Below are 22,196 nucleotides of genomic sequence, written 5' to 3'. Positions count from 1 at the left end.
AATATAGAAATTTATTTTAAAAAATTAAAATTTTTATTGAGACTTTAAAATAAGCTTATTTAATCAATTATTATTAACTTGATTATAAAAATTACAACAATATAGAATAGATATTATATTTCTCTTAATTAATTTAATTTATAGTAAACAGTAATTATAAAAAATAAATTATTATTAATAAAAATATGCAAAAATATATATATTTGATAAAAATCATTTCAATATTTATAAAATTTTTTTGTGGTTGAAAATTATTGGTATCTTTCTCATTTTTATTTTCATATAATTATTAATATGCCAACTATAAGGATCTTGTACTAAATATAATTATTTTAATATTGTATTTCCATGCTATTATTTTTTATTATTATATAATTAAGTATTAATTTGTAACTATGAAATTCTAATGAATCCAACTTATATAAAATGTATAGCAAGTATATATGTATATTTTATGAATAAATAGAGTCTATCAATGTTATTCTATTTGATTCATTTTGTTTTATTTATATAATTAAATATTTGAAAGATAATTAAAAGGTAAAAAAAATCATTAAAATTAATTTGGTAAAATAATTTACTAAACATCAATAGTATTTATGAATTTTTTTATAAAAACATAAAAAAAAAATTATAAATATTTTCAAAATCTCCATTAAAATTTCAAAAATTTAAATGAAAATTTTTAAAATTTAAATGGATATTAGAGATTTTTTAATTAAATTATTAAGAATTTGATGTACATATTTTGACAAAAATTTTTATGAAAATTTTAATGAAATTTTAAAAATTTTAATAGATATTATGAAAATTTTATCAATTTTCATTTGAAATCTAAATTTCAACCTTTTAAAAAAATAAAAATTTCAAAAAACTTTCAATAAAAATTTTAAATATTTGAAATCTTGAATAAAACTATCTTGTTAGCAGAAATATACAGTTTCCCGAATAAAAACTCACTTCTGACTACAAAAATAATAATAATAATAATAAATAAATAAAGGAAGTGGATAATTTGTTTCTCACAAAAATTGGCTACATCTTATTTGACAAGGTCCACTTGGAGGTTAAACTCAATTAGGAGGGCAGATGAATGTTAGATCGATAACATAAATTTAATTTGCATGTGTATGTTCAAAATTTATATTCCCTCAAAAAATATATTTATAATAACTATGTAAAAGCTAATAACATATCAATAATGCCACATACATCAATTTGTTTACAATTTTATTTGCCCAAAATATAATATTTACTTAAAAATAATATTTCAAATATTTTTATTGACTTGCATTGAATTTTATTTTATTTATTTATTTAAAGGTCTTATCTACAAATAGTTTACGTTATTTTTTCTACAATTTAGTTTGGATTTTACTCAAAATGATAATTGTCCCATAAATTTTCATCCAATCATCATCATTATTATTATCAAGTAATATAGTAACAAAAAATATGCTAGAACAGTTGATTCACATTTATCTGGCAATTATAGAGTGCCAGTCCATATTTCTTCAAAATTCAACAAAAATAATATTAAATAATAACCATTTTCTTTTTTTGGAGTTAATTCGATTTAGCAGCTTATTATATGACTTTATTAAATAATATTAATTTATTTTTTAAAAATTTTTGCTGATATATTAATATGAAACTCATTAACGAAGTATGTTTCATGATCAAAGAGATGACAGATAATATCGCAAATTTGATTAAAAATAAAAAAGAAAAGAAAGATAATATCTCAAATTTTCTAATTAAAGAAAAAAGGAAAAAAAAAAATCCCCAACATAGTATCCGTAGGCACAAACAACACGGCGACAACGAGGAAGGAATCCTTCCGAAGGATGTGCATTTTCAGATACTTGATGGGGGCCCATTGCTTTATTTAATTCTCAATTAAAAAAATAAAATAAATGATTAGCTTGCTTCCTTAATAGACTGGTAAATGAAATGCGTTGAGAGTACGGGAAAAAGGAATTTCACAAACAGAGAGGAAATCCACCATTTCATTCTGTTGCTGTTTTGCTGCTAATCCACTGTTTAAATTCCAACCCAAAAGGAAAGCAATTTTCTGCAGTTGCAGAGAAAGAGAAACAGAAAAATAGATTAGAGAGAGAAAACGTCGTCGTTCGATGAGGGATGTCTGGTCGTCGTATGTGGCTTTTCCTTCCCTCTCATAAACGCAAATGAATTCTGAATTTCTCTTCTTTCTCTGAGTTACTTCATCATCTGATCGAGCAGACTAGTTGATTTTCGCTTAATTTTCAGGTACACAATGATTGCAATTCAATTTTCATGCTTTATTATTATTAATTTTTTTCTCGCTTTGTTCTTGATTATACTTTCTGTACGCTTATATATACAAAAACGTTATTGTCTTTGTTTTTTGTTTTGTTATTTTTATTTGTTATTATTTTTTTCTTTTTTGAGGATTTGAGAGAACGGACTCGAGTTTCTATGGTGTATAGTTTATGAAGATTGAAGGTTGAATAATTTTTATTTTTCTTGGAAAAAATTTTCCCTTAATTTTATGGTCTTCCTAAAGAAAGAGCTTAAGTTCCAGTTTATTATCTTTAACTTTGTGTTTTTTTTTTTTCCTTTAAAATTATTTTCAAGTCTATTTGTATTTTATTTTACTTTGATTTTTTTTTTCTTTAATTTAATCCTGAACTCAAAGGAAGTGGTAGAGCATAAAACTACGAAGTGCTTAGTTTTGTTTGAACAAAATTGTTGAATATACTGGAGTCAGTTCACTAATAATCTTGCCGTGATTATTATTCATCATGTATCTTGTTGTTCTTGCGGTTCTGTGTTTGATTGTGATTCATTATTGTGCTTTTAATTTTTATTTATTTATTTATTTGCAGAAATGGATGAGAACTTAAACGATAACGCGTCCTTGATGGTTCGCATCCAACAGCTGGAACAAGGTGTGTAATTGTTTCCGGTGTTCCGTTAATCATGTCCTGAACTTCATTTTCTGTGTAATGGCTGCGTGTTTGTATGTGTTTTTTGTTTGTGAAGAAGGAATTGGATTTTTACTGATCTGATTATTGTATAATGTATATAAACGAAAATTTTTCTAATTCAGCAAGTTTTTTAATGTTCACTTGATGGGTTATTCAATTACTTTAAAAAGCACAATAATTTTCAATATTACTTAGGGAGAGTGCGCTGTTAAGGCATTTATAAACTTGCTAGGCTTGACTCTTGAGTGCATCAAGGATTGCTGTTCGTGTAACAGTGCTGATAAAGGAATATAGGAAAAGTGGAGTTTCGTAAGCAATCTTATAATGCATTTATTGAAGTGATGGTTAGAATCAGGGAGAACATGATAAATCCTATATTTTCTATCATGTATTTGGGTGGCTTATGTTAAGGTGGTTTTAAAAGTATATGAAAATGGAGATTTTTTCATTTTTCAAACCAATTGCTAAAGTTTGGAAGTCTTTTGCTTATATGAGCCTTGTAAGGTTAAGTGATCTTGCCACCTTTCAATAAAAATAAAATTGAATTGTTAAAGGAACATGGTAATCTTAGAAAATTTACTCAAACTGCAAAAGTTATTTCTTACTATCAGTGATTAGTGGAGAATTTCAACAAGCGGAAAGGGTAACTTAAATGTGCATCAAATAGATTTTTTTTTTATGCATAGTGCTAACAATGAGTTCTTCACCCTTAGATATGTTCAAGTGTGAGATATGTTTAACCATATGAGATCACATATGGCTTCTAAAATTTTGTAGAGCGTGATGAATTACGCAAAGACATTGAACAGTTGTGTCTGCAGCAAGCTGGACCTAGCTACCTACTTGTGGCTACTAAAATGCATTTTCAAAGGTATTATTAGTTTCTTTGCTGTCCTTGCAATTACATTTGTCCCTTACGCTATGCGGTGTCCTTCCATCCCCTTTTTTTTTTTTTTTTTTTTTTTTTTTTTTTTTTAATGTTTGTTTTTGGTTTTTTGGCTTGGTTGGGAGAGGGGGCACCGTTGGTTTGCTATTATTAAGAAATAAGTAAATATGTTGTTGCATCAAAAATAATTCCCTATTAGGACAGCTGGCTTGGAACAAGAGATTGAGAACTTAAAAAAGAAGCTATCTGCTTGCTCAAGAGAGAGTTTGAATCTTCAAGAGGAGCTTTCAGAAGCTTACAGAATAAAAGTGAGATTTTTAACCTTTAGTTTTTCCAGTAGTAGCTGTAACCCTTTTAACAAGCTTATAGGTTTGCTTTCCTGTTTTCAGAGCCAGCTCGCTGATCTTCACAATGCAGAAGTTGTAAAGGTTTTCCTCTCTTCACTGTTCCTCTTTTTCTCTCTTCTTCTGGATGCTTATGTTTGCGTTTAGAATCTTATACAACCTTTATTAGCCAAAAATTATTTTTATTGGGTATTATCAAAGTTGGGCAACTAAATGCAAAAAAAAAATAATAATAATAACTAAACAATTTCAACCCCGGAAGTTATATTCCAATTTTAACTGTCTGTCAGAAACATTTAGAGTATTTTGATGAAATTTTGTCCTATATGTGTTCATTTTTATATATTATCTTTTTGTGGGGGTGGGGTTGTTGTAGAGGTGGTTTGGTTATGCTTTTTCTAGATTGGTTGGGGTTGAGCTTGATAATTCTCATGTTGCCTTGAGGAAGATAGTGATGAAAAGATTTCTGTGGTTATCTCATTTCAGCGTGGTATTGGCTTAGTGTAAGAGACGGTTATGATAAAGCTGAGTGTGGACTATATTTAAAAACATTTAAACATACACGTAGTCAGTTGAAGATGATATGGAGGAAAAGTTGATTTGGAAGGTTTAATATATTTTAATATATATATATATATGTATTATTTTATTTTATTTTATTTTTGTGAAGAAAATTTTTATTTTTGGTATGTGATAATCAATGCAAATTATATATTCACAATTGATAGAAGGGTCTTATTGTTTGATTTGATTTTCCTAGAATAAGGAAGCAGAGAAGCAGGTTAAATTTTTTCAAGGCTGTGTAGCTGCTGCTTTTGCTGAACGGGATAATGCAATAATGGAGGTTGTGTTATCAATTGTTTTCAGATTGATGGTGCTTCATAAGAAATTTCTTCTGTGCATTTTTTTTTTAAATATTTGAAAAATAACATGTTGAATATGTGACATGGCTTGTAACAGGCTGAAAAGGCAAAGGAGAAAGAGGAGTTCATGTCACGAAAATTCAATGATCTACAGAGGAGGTATGAGTATTTGAACTTTCCATATGCTTTTCCTATCCGTGGATTAACGTGAGTAAACATTAGAAAACATTACTTTGGATACTACTTGAGTTAATCAATAGATTTTGTAGGCACTTGTCAATTTATCAATGGTATTATATTTTGACTAAATTTGATGATTGTTAAATAATCAGTGGGATCCCAGAAAGGAGTAATGGTAGTGACTACACACTGTCAGAGTGAAGTTGATATAATTATATAAATATGGAATTAACTGCTTTTGTAGAACACCCATTTCTTCTTCTGTATCGTTTAATTATCTTTAGTTAATGCAGGAAACCTGCCTAAACTGATGTCTGGTGAGCTTTAGGGTTGGAAACAATTGGGGTTGATGTCTGGATGATTAAAGAATAGGTTTAGGGTTAACAGTGTAAAAGCATAAGGTTTAAATGCATACGTCAAATTTACTTGAAGAGAACTGGTTGCTAGAAATCAAGGACAGCCGAACATACAAAAATTGAGGTTGTTTTAGGGCTTGATGCAAGCTAAAATGGAGGATAAATGTAAAGTTTTTAGGTTTTAATTTTTAAGAAAAGGGAAATTAATAGATCAGGACAGTTCTAAGGCAAAAAAAGTTGTCAAAATGTTGAGACATTCTGTATATATTTAATTTCCTTGATTAGTTTCAGAAATATTATGATTGCTGGTGTTTAGTAATTAGTTATGTGAATAGCTAATTTAGAATGGTTTCCTTTTATGTAATCTTAGTTGTCTATATAATGTACTACCATTCAGTCAATGATATGCAGTAAAAGAGAATATCTCTTCAATTTTCTCTTCAATGGTGACCTGTGATGAACGCACAGAGATGGAGGGAGAGCAAGCATACTAGTTCTCTTCTGTTTCATTCAGAGCAGTGGATATTCCATTGTCTAGATCTTGAATATCTTAAAGCGGAAACATATTTTGTAACTGCTACTATTACCTATTCATATTGTTAGGAATAGGACTCAATAAATATAACAACATTGTGTCTGATAACTTGACATTCAAGAGAAGATTTCCAAATCCTAAGAATTCCTGTAAACATCTATATTTGATATAAGTTATTGATAAAATCTGCACTGGAATCTTATGTATTCCACATTTGCTTCTGCACGTATAAGCTCATATTACTCTTAAATTGAAGAATCAACTTGGAAATTGATCTAACTCTAAACTCCTATGTCTTTACAATTAAACTTCTGAAACTATACAAGAATCATCTTCATTCACGTTGCACGTGGTTCACATCATAAAACTCGAGATTGACAAAGTTGTAAAGTACATTAAAAGAAAAAGAATAAGTTTACGCTCTTTTTTTTTTCATTTTTTCTCCCTCCCTCTCTCTCTCCCTCTCTCTCTATATATATATATTTATATACACATACATATCTATCTATCTATCTATCTATCCATTTGTCTAGTAGTATTGTTCTATATATGTTGGAAATGGTATTCTTAGCAGGGGTCAATTCCTATGTGTCATTTCATTTTTCATTTGTTTCTCCTCTTCCTTTAGTGTAGTAATTGAAAAGGTATTTATAGTGTGGACAATCTTGATAGTCATTTGCTAAATTTTTTATTCACTTGTTCAGATACATTCCTTTCTATATCTGAAACTTGTTAAGAACTAGCGTAGAACTTAGAAGTATAAGCTTGAAAGAGAGTGAAGTGAGCCATGGGTGTGGCACTCAAATGCGTCCTTCATTGTTCAAGGAGTTAAGAGTTAGGAGCGTCATTTGAAGCCTTTAAAGGCGTCCTTTAAACTCCTAAGGAAACAACAAGAAGCTCCAGACAATAAAAATATGTCCTTAGACACAGTTCATACTGTATTGAGTCATTCTCTTCCGACTAGGTATTAGTAGGTGGAAGGCTAGAACTTGTATCATAAAGAATGACAAATTGTTTACATACCTTTGATGGAGAAATTTCTTTTAAAGTCTATCGTCTATTCGACTTGGAATATCACAGAGGCATTTTGTCCTTTTGATATTTACTTTGGCTCTCACTTTGTCAGAAGCAAACCACATCTACTGTAATTTTATGCTTTTATTGATTCTTGGATTGCTGTTAATTTCTTTAGTTTTCCCTGCTTGTTTTCTATGATTTGTTATTTGATCAATATTCGTGACCTTCCTGTTAATTCAGTGAGTTGTTTGTTTAAAACAATAGGACTATGAAATGCAAGAAACAATAATTAAGAAGCATTCCATTCAATAGTAAGGCATTTTTCAGTTTCTTCTGTGGATGACTTGAAAGGTTGGAAATTCGGGTTGGTGCTTTATCATTGTTTAGTTGTAGCCTATTAGCCGCTGCACTGTTGGGAATCCAACGGCTTGATAGTAGATACTCTTAGGAATAGATAATTTTCTCAATTTATTCTCTCTGCATGCCTTTCAGGGAAACATTTGCTTGCTGTTGCATAGGGATTGAGTTCTAAATTTGTCCTTTCATAAAAAACTGAAGCCTGCTCATTTCTTGAAATAAGAGTTGTCCAATGTTATCAGTGCACTGCCCATATGGATTCATTTTGTGGCCTATCCGTATTCTGGATTTTTTACTTTTTATTTGTGGAAATGCTTTTTCATTGTATATTGTGGTTTGAAATTAATCTTCTGGATGGTCAATTTTGTTTGAGTTTGATAGAAAGTTATTAAATGTAGATGTACATGTTATTGATAATGCAGGATAGAAGAGCTCTCAGCGGACTGCATTGAACAGAAGAAATATACTGAGAAACTACAGGTTGATTTAACGATGGAAGAGGAGCAAAATGAGACTTTCAAGAAGGTGATAATTCTGGTTCTCTTTCTGTAGGTATAACATGTAGCATTGATATTTGAGAGTATAAATCTTTTTGGTAGTTACCTGAGTTAAAATAGCATTGCATACTAGGAATTGGTATGTTGATCCAAAAAATTGGTTCATATGTAATTTCCATTCCTCAAATTGTTTTATTTATTTATTTATTTTTTGGATTGCATTGTGTAGCATTCCCCCTTCTTTTACTTTTCTTGTTTTCACTTCTTAAGGTGATATCTCATGACAGGTTATTAACAAGTTTTATGAGATCAAACGGCATTCCCTTGAGGTATATGGGGATGTAAGTTGGGATGATAAATGCGCAATTCTTTTGGATGATCCTATGGAAACATGGAGTTACAATGATGCATCAACAGCTAAATATATTGTAAGTTTTCATAACCCTTAATTTTGGGATTGCTGCAGCTTATGGTCCATAATTATCATTGTTTTTGAGGTCGTCGTCTTCTGTTTTCAAGGTAAAATATTACTATACTATATAATGTAGTTAAAGTATAGACATGATAATTAAATCTTCTTATCTTGTTTTCCTTTTCTTTTCCGATGTATGTGACTCCCTCTAGCGCACAAATTCATTTAAAGGGACCTGATGAAAAATGTTTAGGAGTTTGTTAGTATTTTTATCATGTAGTATTCTCCATTAAAAATCAGTTTTTTATTGCTTCTACATGCGACCTCTCTTTTTGGAAATGCTAATTTCTGTATTCCCCTTGCAGTTTTTGTTAATTTTCTTTATGTCATCCGAATTGTTTCAAAGTTCTAGTCAGTATCTTATTCTTATTTTATTTATTTATTTTATCTGGACTTGGTTTTTCTCATTTCTAGTTCTTGTCATCTTCTTTTCTATGATGAGAGATGTGGAATACTTTCCATGTTTTAATTAATCAGGTCTTATAACAATGTTGGATGTGTCATAAGAATGTTAGTTCTGCTGTTTGAGAGGCTAATTAACCAATATTTGTTTATAGTATTAAACTCCGCCTCATGATGATTATTTTATCTTGTCAGAAAGATAAATTGATAATCTGTTTACTCAATTTGGGTGTAAAGGTAAAAAAAGTTTCCATGCGCATGCAAGAAAAAATTAGCTTAGTATAGCATTGAGATCTAGTATCTATATTGAGATGTAAATTTCTACATTCAACTTGAACTTGCTGATCCTGCAAATTGTGCATATAATGTCGAGTGATGTAAGTTGTCAAAAAGTGGCATGCTGAAACAGTTTGCCTAATTTTGGGTCAAAAGATATTAATTTTCTTTAGTTTAAGATTTTATTTTCTGGATGAAATCAAGTAACTTGTCTTCAGACAGAGTGCCTTAGAAGAAGAGCTGCAGACACTGAGGAACTCTATAGATAAACTTCAGAATAAGCTGCTGGTGGTATGAATCTTAGTTTCTCCATACTCAGGCTATTTTATTTTTTATTTATTTATTTTGTAAGTCTTGAAGAATTGTATTTTCTATACTTTAAAACCTAATTTTCTTGTGGCTTATAGGGTTTGGAAATAGAAAATCATTTAAAGAGGAGAGTTCTTGAATTGGAAAAGAAGAGAGTAAGTATTTGTGTCGAATGTTAAATTGATTGCAAATCTAATTGTTCTTTTTTTTATTTTTTAATAAAGTTTTGTTTCTTATTTAAAAAAATTGCAGATACTTGCAGATGAAATGATAAGGAAAGAGATTGCGGGATTACGCAATTACCATTCTCGTCATAAAGTTGACATAATGAATTTACTTGGTGATGGAATGACCCATATCAAATCCATTATTGGTTGCATAGACGAAAAGATTAGGCAATTTGATATAAGCAGAGCTCAAGATTTGGGGTCTACTCCAAAAGAAGTAAACCAAGATGAATATGAATGCCGAGATGTTCATATAAATACTGATGTGGGTCATGACTTACTTTCTGAGGTCTGTTCACTGCCGAATCCAATGCATACTTTCTTGTTTTCGTAGCTTTCTTTCCTTCTTATTTCATTGCTTTTTCTTGATCTATTAGTTTGTTGACACCTTGGAATAAGTAGGAGAGGCTGCTTTTACCAGAAAAAAGGGGAGGCTGTTAATGTTGTTTTTGTACCATATGTTTTCCGCTTCTGTTTGTCTTAAAATGCTGTAGTGTTATGTAGATTGCATGGACATGTAAGGTGCCTCTGGATCAGGTAGCTGGAGTAGTCATTTAACACAAATTATTTCTTTATGCCTGTTATGTTTCTGTAGAAGAAGCAGCAACACAAAATGAATGATGTAAAAGGGGCAGCACTTAAATGATATGTAATGATTGATGAACCAAATGATCTGTTATATCTGTGAGGAAGATTGTTTTGCCCATTTACTTTCCTTCTATTTTTTCCTTTTATGTGGTTTGATATGAACAACATCACATTCATAGAACAATTAAAATACCTTGGGGCCGTTGTTGGGGTGGGAGAGGGGGGAATAAAAAGTTAAGTTACAATTGAGGGGGGATAACATGTTAAGTTACAATTCTCTTCCTTTTCTGTAACATTTTACTTCATCTTGGAATTGGTATTTGTTTACTATCTAATTTTAATTTAATTTCTGATGGAATAATGGTGCTACAATGGTATGATCTGTACCTGTTTTAGAATTTTTTAAGTGTTGATATAATTGTCTATCCTTTAGGTTCCTATGCAGGCGAATTTATGAATTTTACCAGTATGTCATTGAATGCAGAGGAATAGCGCTGGATTATCAGACATTATGGCTCATGTGAAGGCTGATGCTTCTGATGCCCTTGCACAGGCATTGCAAGAGAAGGTTTTTTTCTTTTTTCTTTTTTTCCTTTTCTTTTTAATTCTTAACCTTTTTTTATTTTTATTTTATTTAATCATGTCCTATTATGGATTTGATTAATATATTTAATTTCATTGTTTGCTGCATGCTTATGATTTGTGGGCATTGTACATTGTTTACACTCAGTTATGGAACTTTGTTTTTTTAGGTTGCAACATTATTGCTTTTATCACAGCAGGAGGAAAGATATTTACTGGACAGAAATGTGAATGCAGCTCTCCAGAAAAAAATAGAGGAGCTCCAGAGAAATTTACTTCAGGTAGTTTCTGTAAAGTATTTGTTCCTAGCATTTAATTTCAAAATTTTAACATTATCTTTCAAAATTTCTGCAAAATATTTTGTTGAGATTATGAATTTATGTGGTTTCATTGTGGTTGATAGTTTAAGCAGACATAAGATGGGCAAACACATTTAAAGAAGACCCATTATTATGAAAACAATAATCAGAAACTTTTACTTCTTTTATTTTGTTTGAATAACAAAGAACAAATTATGTGGTTCCATTCTGGGTGTTGCTATGTATGTAAATAAAAGATGAGCAAACACATTTAAAAATGACCCAATAGAATTATTATGAAAATAGAAGTAACAGTAACTTTAACTTGTATGTTTTGTTTGGATAAAAACGGAAATTTGGGATTTCTAAATAACGACAAAATAAGTAAATAAGCTGTGGATCCATCAAAGGCTTTTGAACTACACAAGCATAAAGGCTGGTCATTGGATAGTTTATCTACATAGATCCAATTGTCCTTATCTCTTTTCTATTTCTTCAGTGTAAGATGAAAATAAATGGCAAATTTGTTAGAACTTAGAACCATGATAGGAAATCCAGTTGCTGAACGAAGGAGTAAAATATATTTTCCTTTTTATGTTTATTATTGTAAAACTCCCAGCATTATGCTTCTTCTTCTCTCTCTCTCTCTCTCTCTCTCTCTCAAAATTTGAACTTTTAAGATGAAAATAAATGGCGAATTTGTTAGAACTTAGAACCATGATAGGAAATCCAGTTGTTGAATGAAGGAGAAAAATATATTTTCCTTCTTATGTCTATTATTGTAAAACTCCCAGCATTATGCTTCTTCTCTTTCTCTCTCAATTTGAACATTTTATGGAAGTCATTAAATTGCTTGGAAGTATGACATGTTAGGTTCGGTTGTATATGTTCGCATTGTAAACTTGTATTGAATTTTATGTGTAAAAATAATTGCAAATTTGATTACTTACGCTAGAGAATTCCAAATTAGTAAGTAATTCTAGTAATATGTTCAGTTGTACATGTTCATGTTGTAAACTTGTATTGAATTTTGTGTGTAAAAATAATTGCAAATTTGATTACTTATGCTAGAGAATTTCAAATTAGTAAGTAATTCTAGTAATATTGATGCATTACTTGCAACATGGATATGTGGAGTAATTGCACTGGCTCTCATTCCTTAGATTCTAGTATCCCATGCCATTAGTTGTCTATATTCTTTGGTCATCTGTGAAATAATCTGGTTATCCTTTTTTCCAGACATTACTAGGGCCCAATAATGACTGAATATTTATTGACTATATTAAGTTTATTCTTTCAGGTTACTAATGAAAAAGTAAGAGCTCTAATGGAGTTGGCACACTTAAAACAGGAATACCGACTGCTTAAAGAGTAAGGTTTCTTCTTTCTTCGCAGAAGTTTGACTATAATTTACACACTTATTTTTATAACTGCCTTCATTATTCAATTGTGACTAGTAAAAATTTATCCAAAAATAAACGTTGTAATTATTTTATTTCTGGCTGCTTCTCTATTAGATTTGGGTAAATTAGCAACTAATTAGAGACATTCCTATGTGCCTACTAGCGTGTTGGTTGGCCTCGCAACCTAAAGTTTTTGATAGTATCTGGTAGCTCTAGCATCTAAACGTGAAAATGACAAATTTTATGAGGCAGTTAATGTTAGGCTGCTAGAAATTTTGTGATTGTTAATGTACCGAAGTTTCTTATAGTGTCAGATTTGAGAGTTTATAGAATTTTCTGAATTTACCTGTTTTCCTGATTGGAACTTTTGTCTTTCAACTTGCTTTCTTTAACAGTGCATTGGTCAACCCATATGTACTAGTTTGACCGAGCCTCATTTATTCTTATTTTGTCTTTCTGAAGTGCTTGCAATTCATTTCACCAAAGGCTTTCAATAACTATTGAAGCTATTAATAGACTACATAATTTACACTGTTAGCACTACTTATTGCTTTTACATGTTTAAAATTTTTTATTCCACCCTTTCTTGTACTGCATTTCTTTATCAAATCACATTTGAATATTAGGCTTCCCTCTGTTCTACATGTTCTTGGGCCAGTTATTTAAATAACTACTGAAAAGCTTTCAATCTTTGAATTTCATAAATGCTTGAATTTTACATTCGAATATATCCTTTGAAGCAAAAACTTAGCAGTTCTTTGTGTGGGGGTGTGTGTTTGTGATCATATGCATGTATTAAATCTTTGAAAGTTAATGTCATTTATATACCTGCAAAATATTGGATCAATTAATCCATGTACGAAACTTGTCATAGTATGAAATTCTATTTTAGTTATGGAGATGAGCAAGTAAAAATCCTTTCTGTTGGTATCGACTATGACATGGCATTATCCTCCTGTTGCTTGATTCCCTCCATTTCACTTCTATCCATTGGCAATGCCCTTTTTCTATGGTTCATTGGGTGAAAGTGGAAATTCTCCCTATATTCATTCATGTGGTAAAGGTTTTCAGTGGAAAATTTGAATTTATCAGTAAGAATTTGAATTTATCAGTAAGCTAGTTAGTTGATCTCTATTTCTTTTTTATGTTTTCGTTTTTGAAAATTTTTTAGGCTTTTAGCTTTTAGTTGTTTCTTATTATGATTAATGACGTCTTGAAAGCATTTGCTAACTACAGTTTGATATATTGATGCAGAAAACTTGGTGGTTGTGTGGATAAAGAAAGTTTATCGGCTGAAATTGGGGATAAGAAACCTGATACTCAAGAAAGAGACGGAAGGTTAAGGAACCTGCTGAAGAAAGCAAATTTGAAACGTTGGGTTGGAACCCTAGACTTCAGGGGAAACGAAGCTGAGGTCCACATGGATGGAGAAGGGAATTTCTCTAGCAAGAGATTCAATAGCATTGATTTTGCAAGGTTTGTCAACAATTCATGTAATTTGAGTTGCATTATTCTTATCCTGTTGATGGGTTTTTCGGATGCAAATTCCCTCTTAATAAGTCCACTGACCTAATAGAAGATGTGCGTCCTTAGAACATGCCTTTTCTTCTGCTGTTTTGCTTATTTCTGTTGGTTTGTTTTTTCATTTCCTTTTCTAGAATGAAAATTGAAAATGCAAGCCTCAAGGAGAGCATGGAAAGTATGGAGCATCTGATTACTTCAATTCACAGGCTCCGTCTGTCTCTTTTGAAGGTCAGTCTTTCATACCTTTGTGACGTGCTATTGATTCTCCAAAAACAAGGAAGTTTTCCCTTTCTATCCCCTTTTAGAAATGGTATTCTATTTGTTTTCCATAAAGTGTTAAAGGAGTGTCATAACTGTTTCTGCTATGTATCTACTCTGTAGGCCAAAGAATCGGTGACTTCCCAAAGTACAGGTATTGTCATGTCAGAAAGTCTTGATGAGATTATAAATGAGGCAAAACTTGTGAAGACTGCACTTGGCAGCTCCCTACCAATTAGTTGGTCAGCGGAGGCAGAAATTGGATTTGATGGTGAAAATATCAGCAATGAGTCGGGTGATAGCTATGGGAACGCCAGCAGTGAGAAGATTGATTCTGTATCTGCTGCAGGGTTTGAGATGGTGGAGCTTTTGATACTTGCAGCACATATATTGAAGGAGTACCCAATGAAAAGCAATACCTGACATGGGTGCAGATGTCTATCAAGGTAGTCAGTGATTTCAAGCATGATTGGTAACTTTCTGGAGGTAGTTCTAAAAGGCTCCTCCACGATGGTTTTGATGCCAAACATGTTTGTTAACTTTCTAGTAATTGACTGTAAAAGGGTCTGAGGGGCGGGATTGAAAGGCGATTCAGTTTGAAGAATATTGAAACATAGGCAGCATGAGGAAGGTGAACATAAAGAGTGCATGTAATGAAGGGTGTCTGGAAGGTTGGAGCACATATTATGTTGTACAATTTATATTGTAAGGATGGTGTTTTGGGTGGAAGAAGTCTGTCTGTATTCAATCCCTGAAAAACAAAAGCAAAAAGTATTTCTCAGCTGCTCATGTAATGTACAGTGGTTTTAGTTTGGGTTGAGATTATTTTGTTGGCATAGAATCTGAGCTTTTTTCATAGCCTTTTCAAGGTTCTTTGGTTTTAATATCTTTAGCAGATGGTATATCACCTGTGTCATATGTGGCTTGTGAATGGCAGCAAATGCCATTTATTTTATTTTACCAAGTGAATAATCCCAAATTCAATATTACCTAGTCCCATGGAATTTGTAAAATTGTTTTGGCAGTTTCTTTGGCGGGGAAGGGATTAGAGAGGATAGAGGAAAAGTGAATGGAATTACCCTCCCTTCCAATCTCTCAAACCTAATAGCTTCAAAAGTGGGGAAAATTTTCTAATACTCCCGGAGTAGGAAGTGTTCAAAACTCTTTCTTTTATATTTATGACACCTGTTCAATTTTCCACGTCAGAAAGCTTTGTAAATGCAAAAAATTTGCTCGGTTTCTTCACTCCATTGTTTCGCTTCGAAGCTCCTGTCTCCATTTAATTATTTTTTCATTTTCTTTTTGTTTTCTCTTTCATTGCCGTTCAACCCCATCTCTCTCTCTCTCTCTTTCATTCTTCATCCCCATCTCTTTCTCTTTCTCTCTGCTTATACTTATTTTTTTTATCTAAATGAACACCATCAGAGATGTCCAGGCCATAAAGTTAAAAATTGCTGTAGTAGCTATTGCTTCTCTCACTGTAAGAAACTGTGAATTCGGTCGTAATTAAATCCTACTCTTTCTCTTTCTCGTTCTCTTTTACTATAAGATCGTCAAATTGTATTCCGTGAACAATAATGTCTCAGCCAATCTGCTTCACCTCTTCTTCCACGATTATTTCATTTAGGTATCATATTCTTAATTCTCTTATCTAATTTTTTTTAATAACAGGACTTTTCCAATTGTTAATTTTGTGGGTTTTTTTCATTTCTCTATAGTTTCTTGTATTTCTTTTTGGGATGTAACTTATAGTTCTGATCTTTATGCAAATAGATTAGCCATGGATTTCAATTGTCCTTTTTGTACTTTCTAAACCATATTTGACTAAATATGGTAAAATCATTCATTTTTGCAAGCAGTATACTTTTAGTAAGTTAAAAATAAAAAGGCATTTGAATAATAATAAGGCTACAACTCAAAATAATAATAATGATAATAATAATTGTATTATATATAAATTTCTTTTTCAAATTAAATTAGTTATTCAATATGAGAGTAAAGAGGAACCAAAAACATTATTTATGTAGAAAGAGACACCAATAATTTTTGACAATTATCCCGAAATTCAATTTAAAAATATTATTTTTTACAAATGTTGTTCAATACTGTAGAAGAGGAAGAGGCATGATTTTTGACGGGTATGTTTTTTCATCTTTGAATTTTATTTTGCTTTTGGTTTCTTTTATTTTCCCCCCACCCTCAGAAAAAGATCAAAAAAGAACGTAACCCAAAAAGAAGCTCACTGGGTGACTTTTTTGCCGTTAGCAATATTTTTTTACGTGGAATAATTAAACAGATGTCATAGAAAAGGAGTTTTGAGCATTTCCTACTCCAGCAGTATTAAAAAATTTTCCCAAAAATGGCGGTTACGCTTAGCTAACAGTATTAGTATGATTAGGAAAATGCTAGATGCACTGCAGAAAATACTTTAAACAGTTCCATAATTTTTAAATTCCTATAACACCCTTATTGGTTATGGTATCACGTGCCTTCAGTTATTTCCTGTAATCGTAGATTCACTTTTCCCTTTCATTTGACATATCTCAATCTTCCATTTTCACCTGCTCTTCCGTTGGTTGACGAGATCTCTCCATGGCAAAATAAGAAACCAACTGAAAGTCAGTAGAGCATATATAAATTTTAAGAATTCACTTTCCTTTCTTTCCATAGAGTTTCTCGGCAACCAAACGAACCATTAAGAGAGAGAGAGAGAGAGAAATTGCAGGAAGATCAAGGATGTAATCAGATAGGTGAGGAATATCTTCGAGAACGTAGCCAGCAGGACCGGCAACGACGTTAGGCTTGGAATTGATGGAAATTCCCATGCTAGCTTTGGAATTTTCTCTGGGAGTGGAATTGAAAATCGAGTTGGAGAAGAAGTAACGCTTGTGATTGGGAATTATATCAGGGAAAGAGTTTGTAGAATCGAAGCAGCGAAAACTGGGACTGGTAATTCTAGCAGAGCTTGAAACGGTGGATGGGCAAGGTGAGGAGGAAGAAAGAATAAAAATAAATATATAAATAAGGATATTTTGATCTTTTAAAATTTTATGATACTGTATAGAGTTTATTTTGAATTGCAAAAAGAATTTCTATCATATAATCCTCTTCTAATATTTGTTTTTCTCACATGGAAAAATTAAACAGATGACAGTATTAGTATGATTATCATATAATCTTCTTCTAATATTTTTGATCAAATAATAATTTGAAACTAAAGGAAATAAAACATATAATCTTTCCTCTCATACTACGAACACAATAGATTGAAAATTGTGGTTCTTTCCATGACTGCTATTCTAGTCATCATCATCATCTTCCTCTTCTTCTTCTTTTTTTAATTTTTGTTTCCTCGTCCAAACAGATTTTTTGTTGTTATGAAAAAAAATGATGAATTCGCTTAATAATTAAAAAAAAAAAAATACCCTTTCATTCTTAAGCAAATGTTTAGACATATGAATTTCATCAAGCTCATCCAACAGCAATAAATTAGGGACCCCAAAATACATCAGATTGACACCAAAAATATAGCTATACACATTAAAAGATCTTTTCTTTACCATGCACAAAAGCAACGTATACCATAAATATAGGTTAAGGAAAAAAAATTTTAATGGCAGTTATTATGATTCAGCAACAATTTCCACGGTAGTGATTTGTTCAGTGAAGGAATTCCTGTTTTGATGATCAATTGTGGTCTCAAGCTGGCTGTAATTCCCTTTTTCCTTGAATAGTTGAATGTGATGATGCTTGCAGTAGAGCTTTCCTTCATGAGCAATGTAACTTGATGGACTTATGGTGCAACCTCCATGTGTGCATTTGAAGCAACTCTTATGGTATGGAGTTCCATTAACGGTTACCTTCAAAAGCATTAAAATTAACACCTTTGTTATTATGAAGTATAAATGCATAACAGCAGGAACTATTTTCCTTTCTATAATAGACAACATAATAACGTAATAAGTGGTACGAGTTATATCCCATCGATAAATTTAAAACTATAAAAAAAAATAAATAAATAAATATTGATGATATATTAACTTTAGAAAGTTGTTAGGCGTGTTTGGAAATACTTTTTCTATAAGCACTATTTTTTTTTTTTTTGGTGTAGAATTTACATTAATAAGTATTTTATAAAATTAGTGGTAGAATTTTTTATTATATACAATATAATATACATTTAAATTTATTTATGATATTTTTTTAATTAATATATTGAATGTTTATTTATTTATTTTTTTTCCAACTTGAGCAACTTATTTAAAAGAAATATTAATCTCTTAAAAGCACCGTTAATACTTATTTATTTGCCAAATATAAGTATAAATGTTTTTTTAGAAGCATTTATTGAAGTTTTAAAAGCACTAACAAACACTCCCATATAATATAATGTCTCTTATTGTAGGATAAGAGATGATAATTCTTAGAAGATCAAATATGTATATGCATATTTGAGGAATTATTTATTTTTATATGTATAATTCTTTAGTGTATGGTTAATTAATTTGTTACCTTCTCTATTGGATAAACGGTCTTATTACACCCCACACACTTTTCCCTGGTTCCCGCAAAGAAGCTAGAGATTGACTTTGCATTCTGTGATTAAATACAATACGTCAAGTTAATATATTTCATCAATAAATTAGGACAGGAGAAAATTAAAATCTAAATATATTAACCATCAATTACCTCACTCGTTTCTGTTGTTCTTTCTGGTTTCAAGATTTTGGGAGTCCCTGAAAGAGGATTAAACAAGAAAAGCCAAATGGGTTAATCTAAAAATGTATATAACTCATTTAATAGCGAATGGAATTTTGAAATGTAAAAATAATTAAACAAATTTCATATTGTCCTTAATAATAAATGAACATTGGCTTGCATTTTATACGGATTTTTTTTTATACTTCATTTAGTAAGTAACCCACAATAAAAAATGACAAAATATTAATTAATAAAATATTTGAAGATTATAGTATTAGTTTTCATTTTATATGTTACTTGATTACATTTTGTAATTGTAATATGAAAAAAATATATATATATTAATTGGCTATTTATTTTCCACCCGTATAAAGGCAAAACAGATTTTTTTATGAGTCAATTTAGTTGATAAGTGAAATTTTATGACATCAATTAAGTGCTGGGGCTAGATGTTGTTTTAGCAAATTTTAAGGGATCAAAGAGATTCTTCCAAATTGTTAAAGTCTACCTTCAAAGCTCTTGTCTAAGCTGCCAGTTCGCTTGAAGAGTTGATCATAGTGAGGTCTGCAGTAGAGGACCCCCTCGAAGGAGCAGTAGTTGCTGAGCTGCAAATGGAGAAAACAATTTTCTGAATTTAATTAGTATAATCACTGGTTAATTTCCAATCCAGAAACAGATTTTAAATTGCAACTACAATGGATATAGCCAGCCATATAGGTAGATTTATGCTAATTAATTCCATACTTTGGACATCCTAATTACCCATGCTTACATGCAATTATACTTTCAGATTGGACTTGATAATGTTATACAACTTAAAGAATTAATCATTTAGATTTAATTTTCAAAGGTAGGTCCAACTCAATTAAAGAAACCCAAATAAATTCATCTGTGTAGGAATTTGACACGATAAGAGGCTTGTTATATCACTGAAAAAAATAAGCATTAGTGAGTCATGATGAATTATTGTAGCTAAAATGATTTTTGGCCAAAACAAATAATTTTTTACTACAACAACGAGTTTTAATTACACTAGCTACAAATGCTTTTAGCCACAGTATACTGTAGTTAAAAAATTTTAATCGTGAGATTATTAGCCACAATATGATAACAACATTTATTATGACTAAAAACATTTAGTCAAAAAATATTGATAAATATTGGAAATAGTACCAATAGGTCTAAATAATATGAATATAAAAAAATTCTACTACGCTAATATTGTGTATTTATCACCAAATTATATATAGTCAAAAATTTTAACTACATATAATCCCAATAAATTATATGGTATTCTAACCACAAGTAATTCAAAAACAAATACATGGACATCAAGATGTGAATATCCACATACTGTATAATTTCGAGAGATTACATGGCATCAGAACTTTCCCACTTAATTTGATTGCAAATATACGGTATTCATATTTTAATAAATGAGGATATCTATATTGTAAAATTTTCCTATATACATTTTTTTTCTTCTGTCCAGAGCCTATGGTATAAGCATAAAAAATTAAAAATTAAAAAATTAAAAATTAAAATTAAAAAAAAAACCCTTTTTGTACACGGGCTTCAGAAGCCTGATATGGATTTGCCACCATATTGCTTGAAAAACATATCAAACTATAACATGTTGTGTGAAATATATCTAACTTATAAATATCTGCATAATAAAAAAACTGTAAATATATACTTTAACATGCATGCCCATGAAACGGGGATAAAAAGCCATGACCCATGCAAAAGAGAGACCGGATCAACTTTCATTGAAAAAAAAGTGAAAAAAAAAAATCTATAATTGCTACAAATATACAATTAAATGATAGAAATTAAGAAAATGAGGGTAGAGAAGAAGCAAATTAAATAATGGAAATAAACCTTGAGGGTATTCCGGCAGTGATGGCATCGGAAGCAGGCCTTGTGGTAAATCCTGGAATCGGCGGTGAGCTTATCAACCAGGTACACCGTCTTGGTGCAGGCCGTACACTTCTGTGAGGTTCCTGCAAAGCTGGCCATCGCTTCCTATTAAGCCAATCAGCCACACCAACCAACAAGCCCTCAAAGATCCTCACAAAGCTCAAATCCTTAACATATCCACTCTTTAATGTGGAGAGGTTAAAAAAACACCAACAGGTTGAGGATGAATAGCATGGGCTGCAGTGAATTCCGGGCATAATAAAATTAATTCATGGCTGTGGCTATTTAGCAATCATATTGTCCGAATTTAAAGCAACATGTTCCATACCATACACATATCCTTTTACCCTAACTATTCTCTTTCTTTTACAAAAATAAAAATAAAAAATAAAAATCTCTCTCTTTTTCGTCTCCTTATTTTCTGTTTGGTATTACTTTTCTTTCAGTCACAAAATGGGTAAACACATTTTACCCGTTAATCTATATTATACTATTTTTTTTTTTTTCTTTCTTTGGCATTTGCCCTTAAGCTACAAAAGTATTTCTTGCCAAAAAAAGAAAAAAGAAAAAAAAAACATCAAAATCATTAGCATTGTGTCACAATCTATTATTTTTTTGTCAGACTATTAGTTTGAATAATGTATTATGGTAGATAAATTCTATAAAATTAATCATACATTGATCTTGTCGTGCTCTATTTTATTTTATTTTTGAATGGTGTACTTTACTAATTTTGTCAAATTAATTAGAAAAATTGTATGATTAAATTAAACTAACCAAAAAAAAAATAGTGTATAAGACAATTTTAGGAGTTTTGTAGTTTAGGGGCCGGCAAAGTACAAAAAGAAAAAGAAAAAAGAAAAAAGAAAAAAAAAAGGTAATTAATGAGGTCAAAATGCATATTTACCCCTTCACAAAATTATTGTTATTATTATTATTATCATTTTCATATTTTTGTAACATGCATTTTAACTCTGGCTGCACAATCGCTCCTCACACCCTTTCTTTTTATTTCTCCTCCAAAAGAGGAGTTAAGTGTTGTTATGAAGAATCAACAAATGGTTGTGGAACAATAGAAGTTGGAGCATGATTATAACATATATTGATTATATTAATTTGCAAGCCTTAATAATTATGTTTAATTAATTGTTTTTCATTTTTTCCACCTTTTTTATTTTGCCTTAGCGATGATTGGATTTGAACCTTGATTTCTAATTTTGGGCAGTTT

General features: G+C 30.7%; 2 protein-coding genes across 4 annotated transcripts; one reads left to right on the top strand and one right to left on the bottom strand.

Moving 5' to 3' along the window:
- Positions 1–1,862: 1,862 nt before the first annotated feature.
- Positions 1,863–15,215, top strand: LOC107426931 (uncharacterized). 3 transcript variants are annotated; one of them, XM_048480377.2, is made up of 18 exons: positions 1,863–2,271; positions 2,871–2,933; positions 3,750–3,843; positions 4,058–4,166; positions 4,248–4,286; positions 4,963–5,046; positions 5,163–5,224; positions 7,933–8,035; positions 8,295–8,435; positions 9,380–9,445; positions 9,565–9,621; positions 9,719–9,982; positions 10,766–10,849; positions 11,034–11,144; positions 12,463–12,533; positions 13,820–14,041; positions 14,224–14,317; positions 14,471–15,215. In XM_048480377.2, the coding sequence occupies exons 2-18, from the start codon at positions 2,873–2,875 to the stop codon at positions 14,768–14,770; spliced, it is 1,962 nt and encodes a 653-aa protein (XP_048336334.2). In that variant the 5' UTR covers positions 1,863–2,271; positions 2,871–2,872; the 3' UTR covers positions 14,771–15,215. The 3 variants fall into 3 exon arrangements, with proteins under 3 accessions (XP_048336334.2, XP_048336335.2, XP_048336333.2); XM_048480378.2 differs by having other exon boundaries at positions 1,864–2,271; positions 4,063–4,166; positions 9,380–9,448; XM_048480376.2 differs by having other exon boundaries at positions 1,865–2,271; positions 9,380–9,448.
- Positions 15,216–17,836: 2,621 nt separating this feature from the next.
- On the bottom strand, positions 17,837–21,204 carry LOC107426938 (LIM domain-containing protein WLIM1). Its single transcript, XM_016037258.4, has 5 exons — positions 20,930–21,204; positions 19,557–19,653; positions 19,037–19,083; positions 18,860–18,943; positions 17,837–18,207 (listed from the first exon to the last, which is right to left on the bottom strand). The coding sequence occupies exons 1-5, from the start codon at positions 21,065–21,067 to the stop codon at positions 17,971–17,973; spliced, it is 603 nt and encodes a 200-aa protein (XP_015892744.1). The 5' UTR covers positions 21,068–21,204; the 3' UTR covers positions 17,837–17,970.
- Between the last annotated feature and the right edge of the window lie 992 nt (positions 21,205–22,196).

The sequence above is a fragment of the Ziziphus jujuba genome, chromosome 9, assembly GCF_031755915.1.
Source record: "Ziziphus jujuba cultivar Dongzao chromosome 9, ASM3175591v1".
Lineage (NCBI taxonomy): Eukaryota > Viridiplantae > Streptophyta > Magnoliopsida > Rosales > Rhamnaceae > Ziziphus > Ziziphus jujuba.
This window is presented reverse-complemented; position numbering and strand designations above follow the sequence as displayed.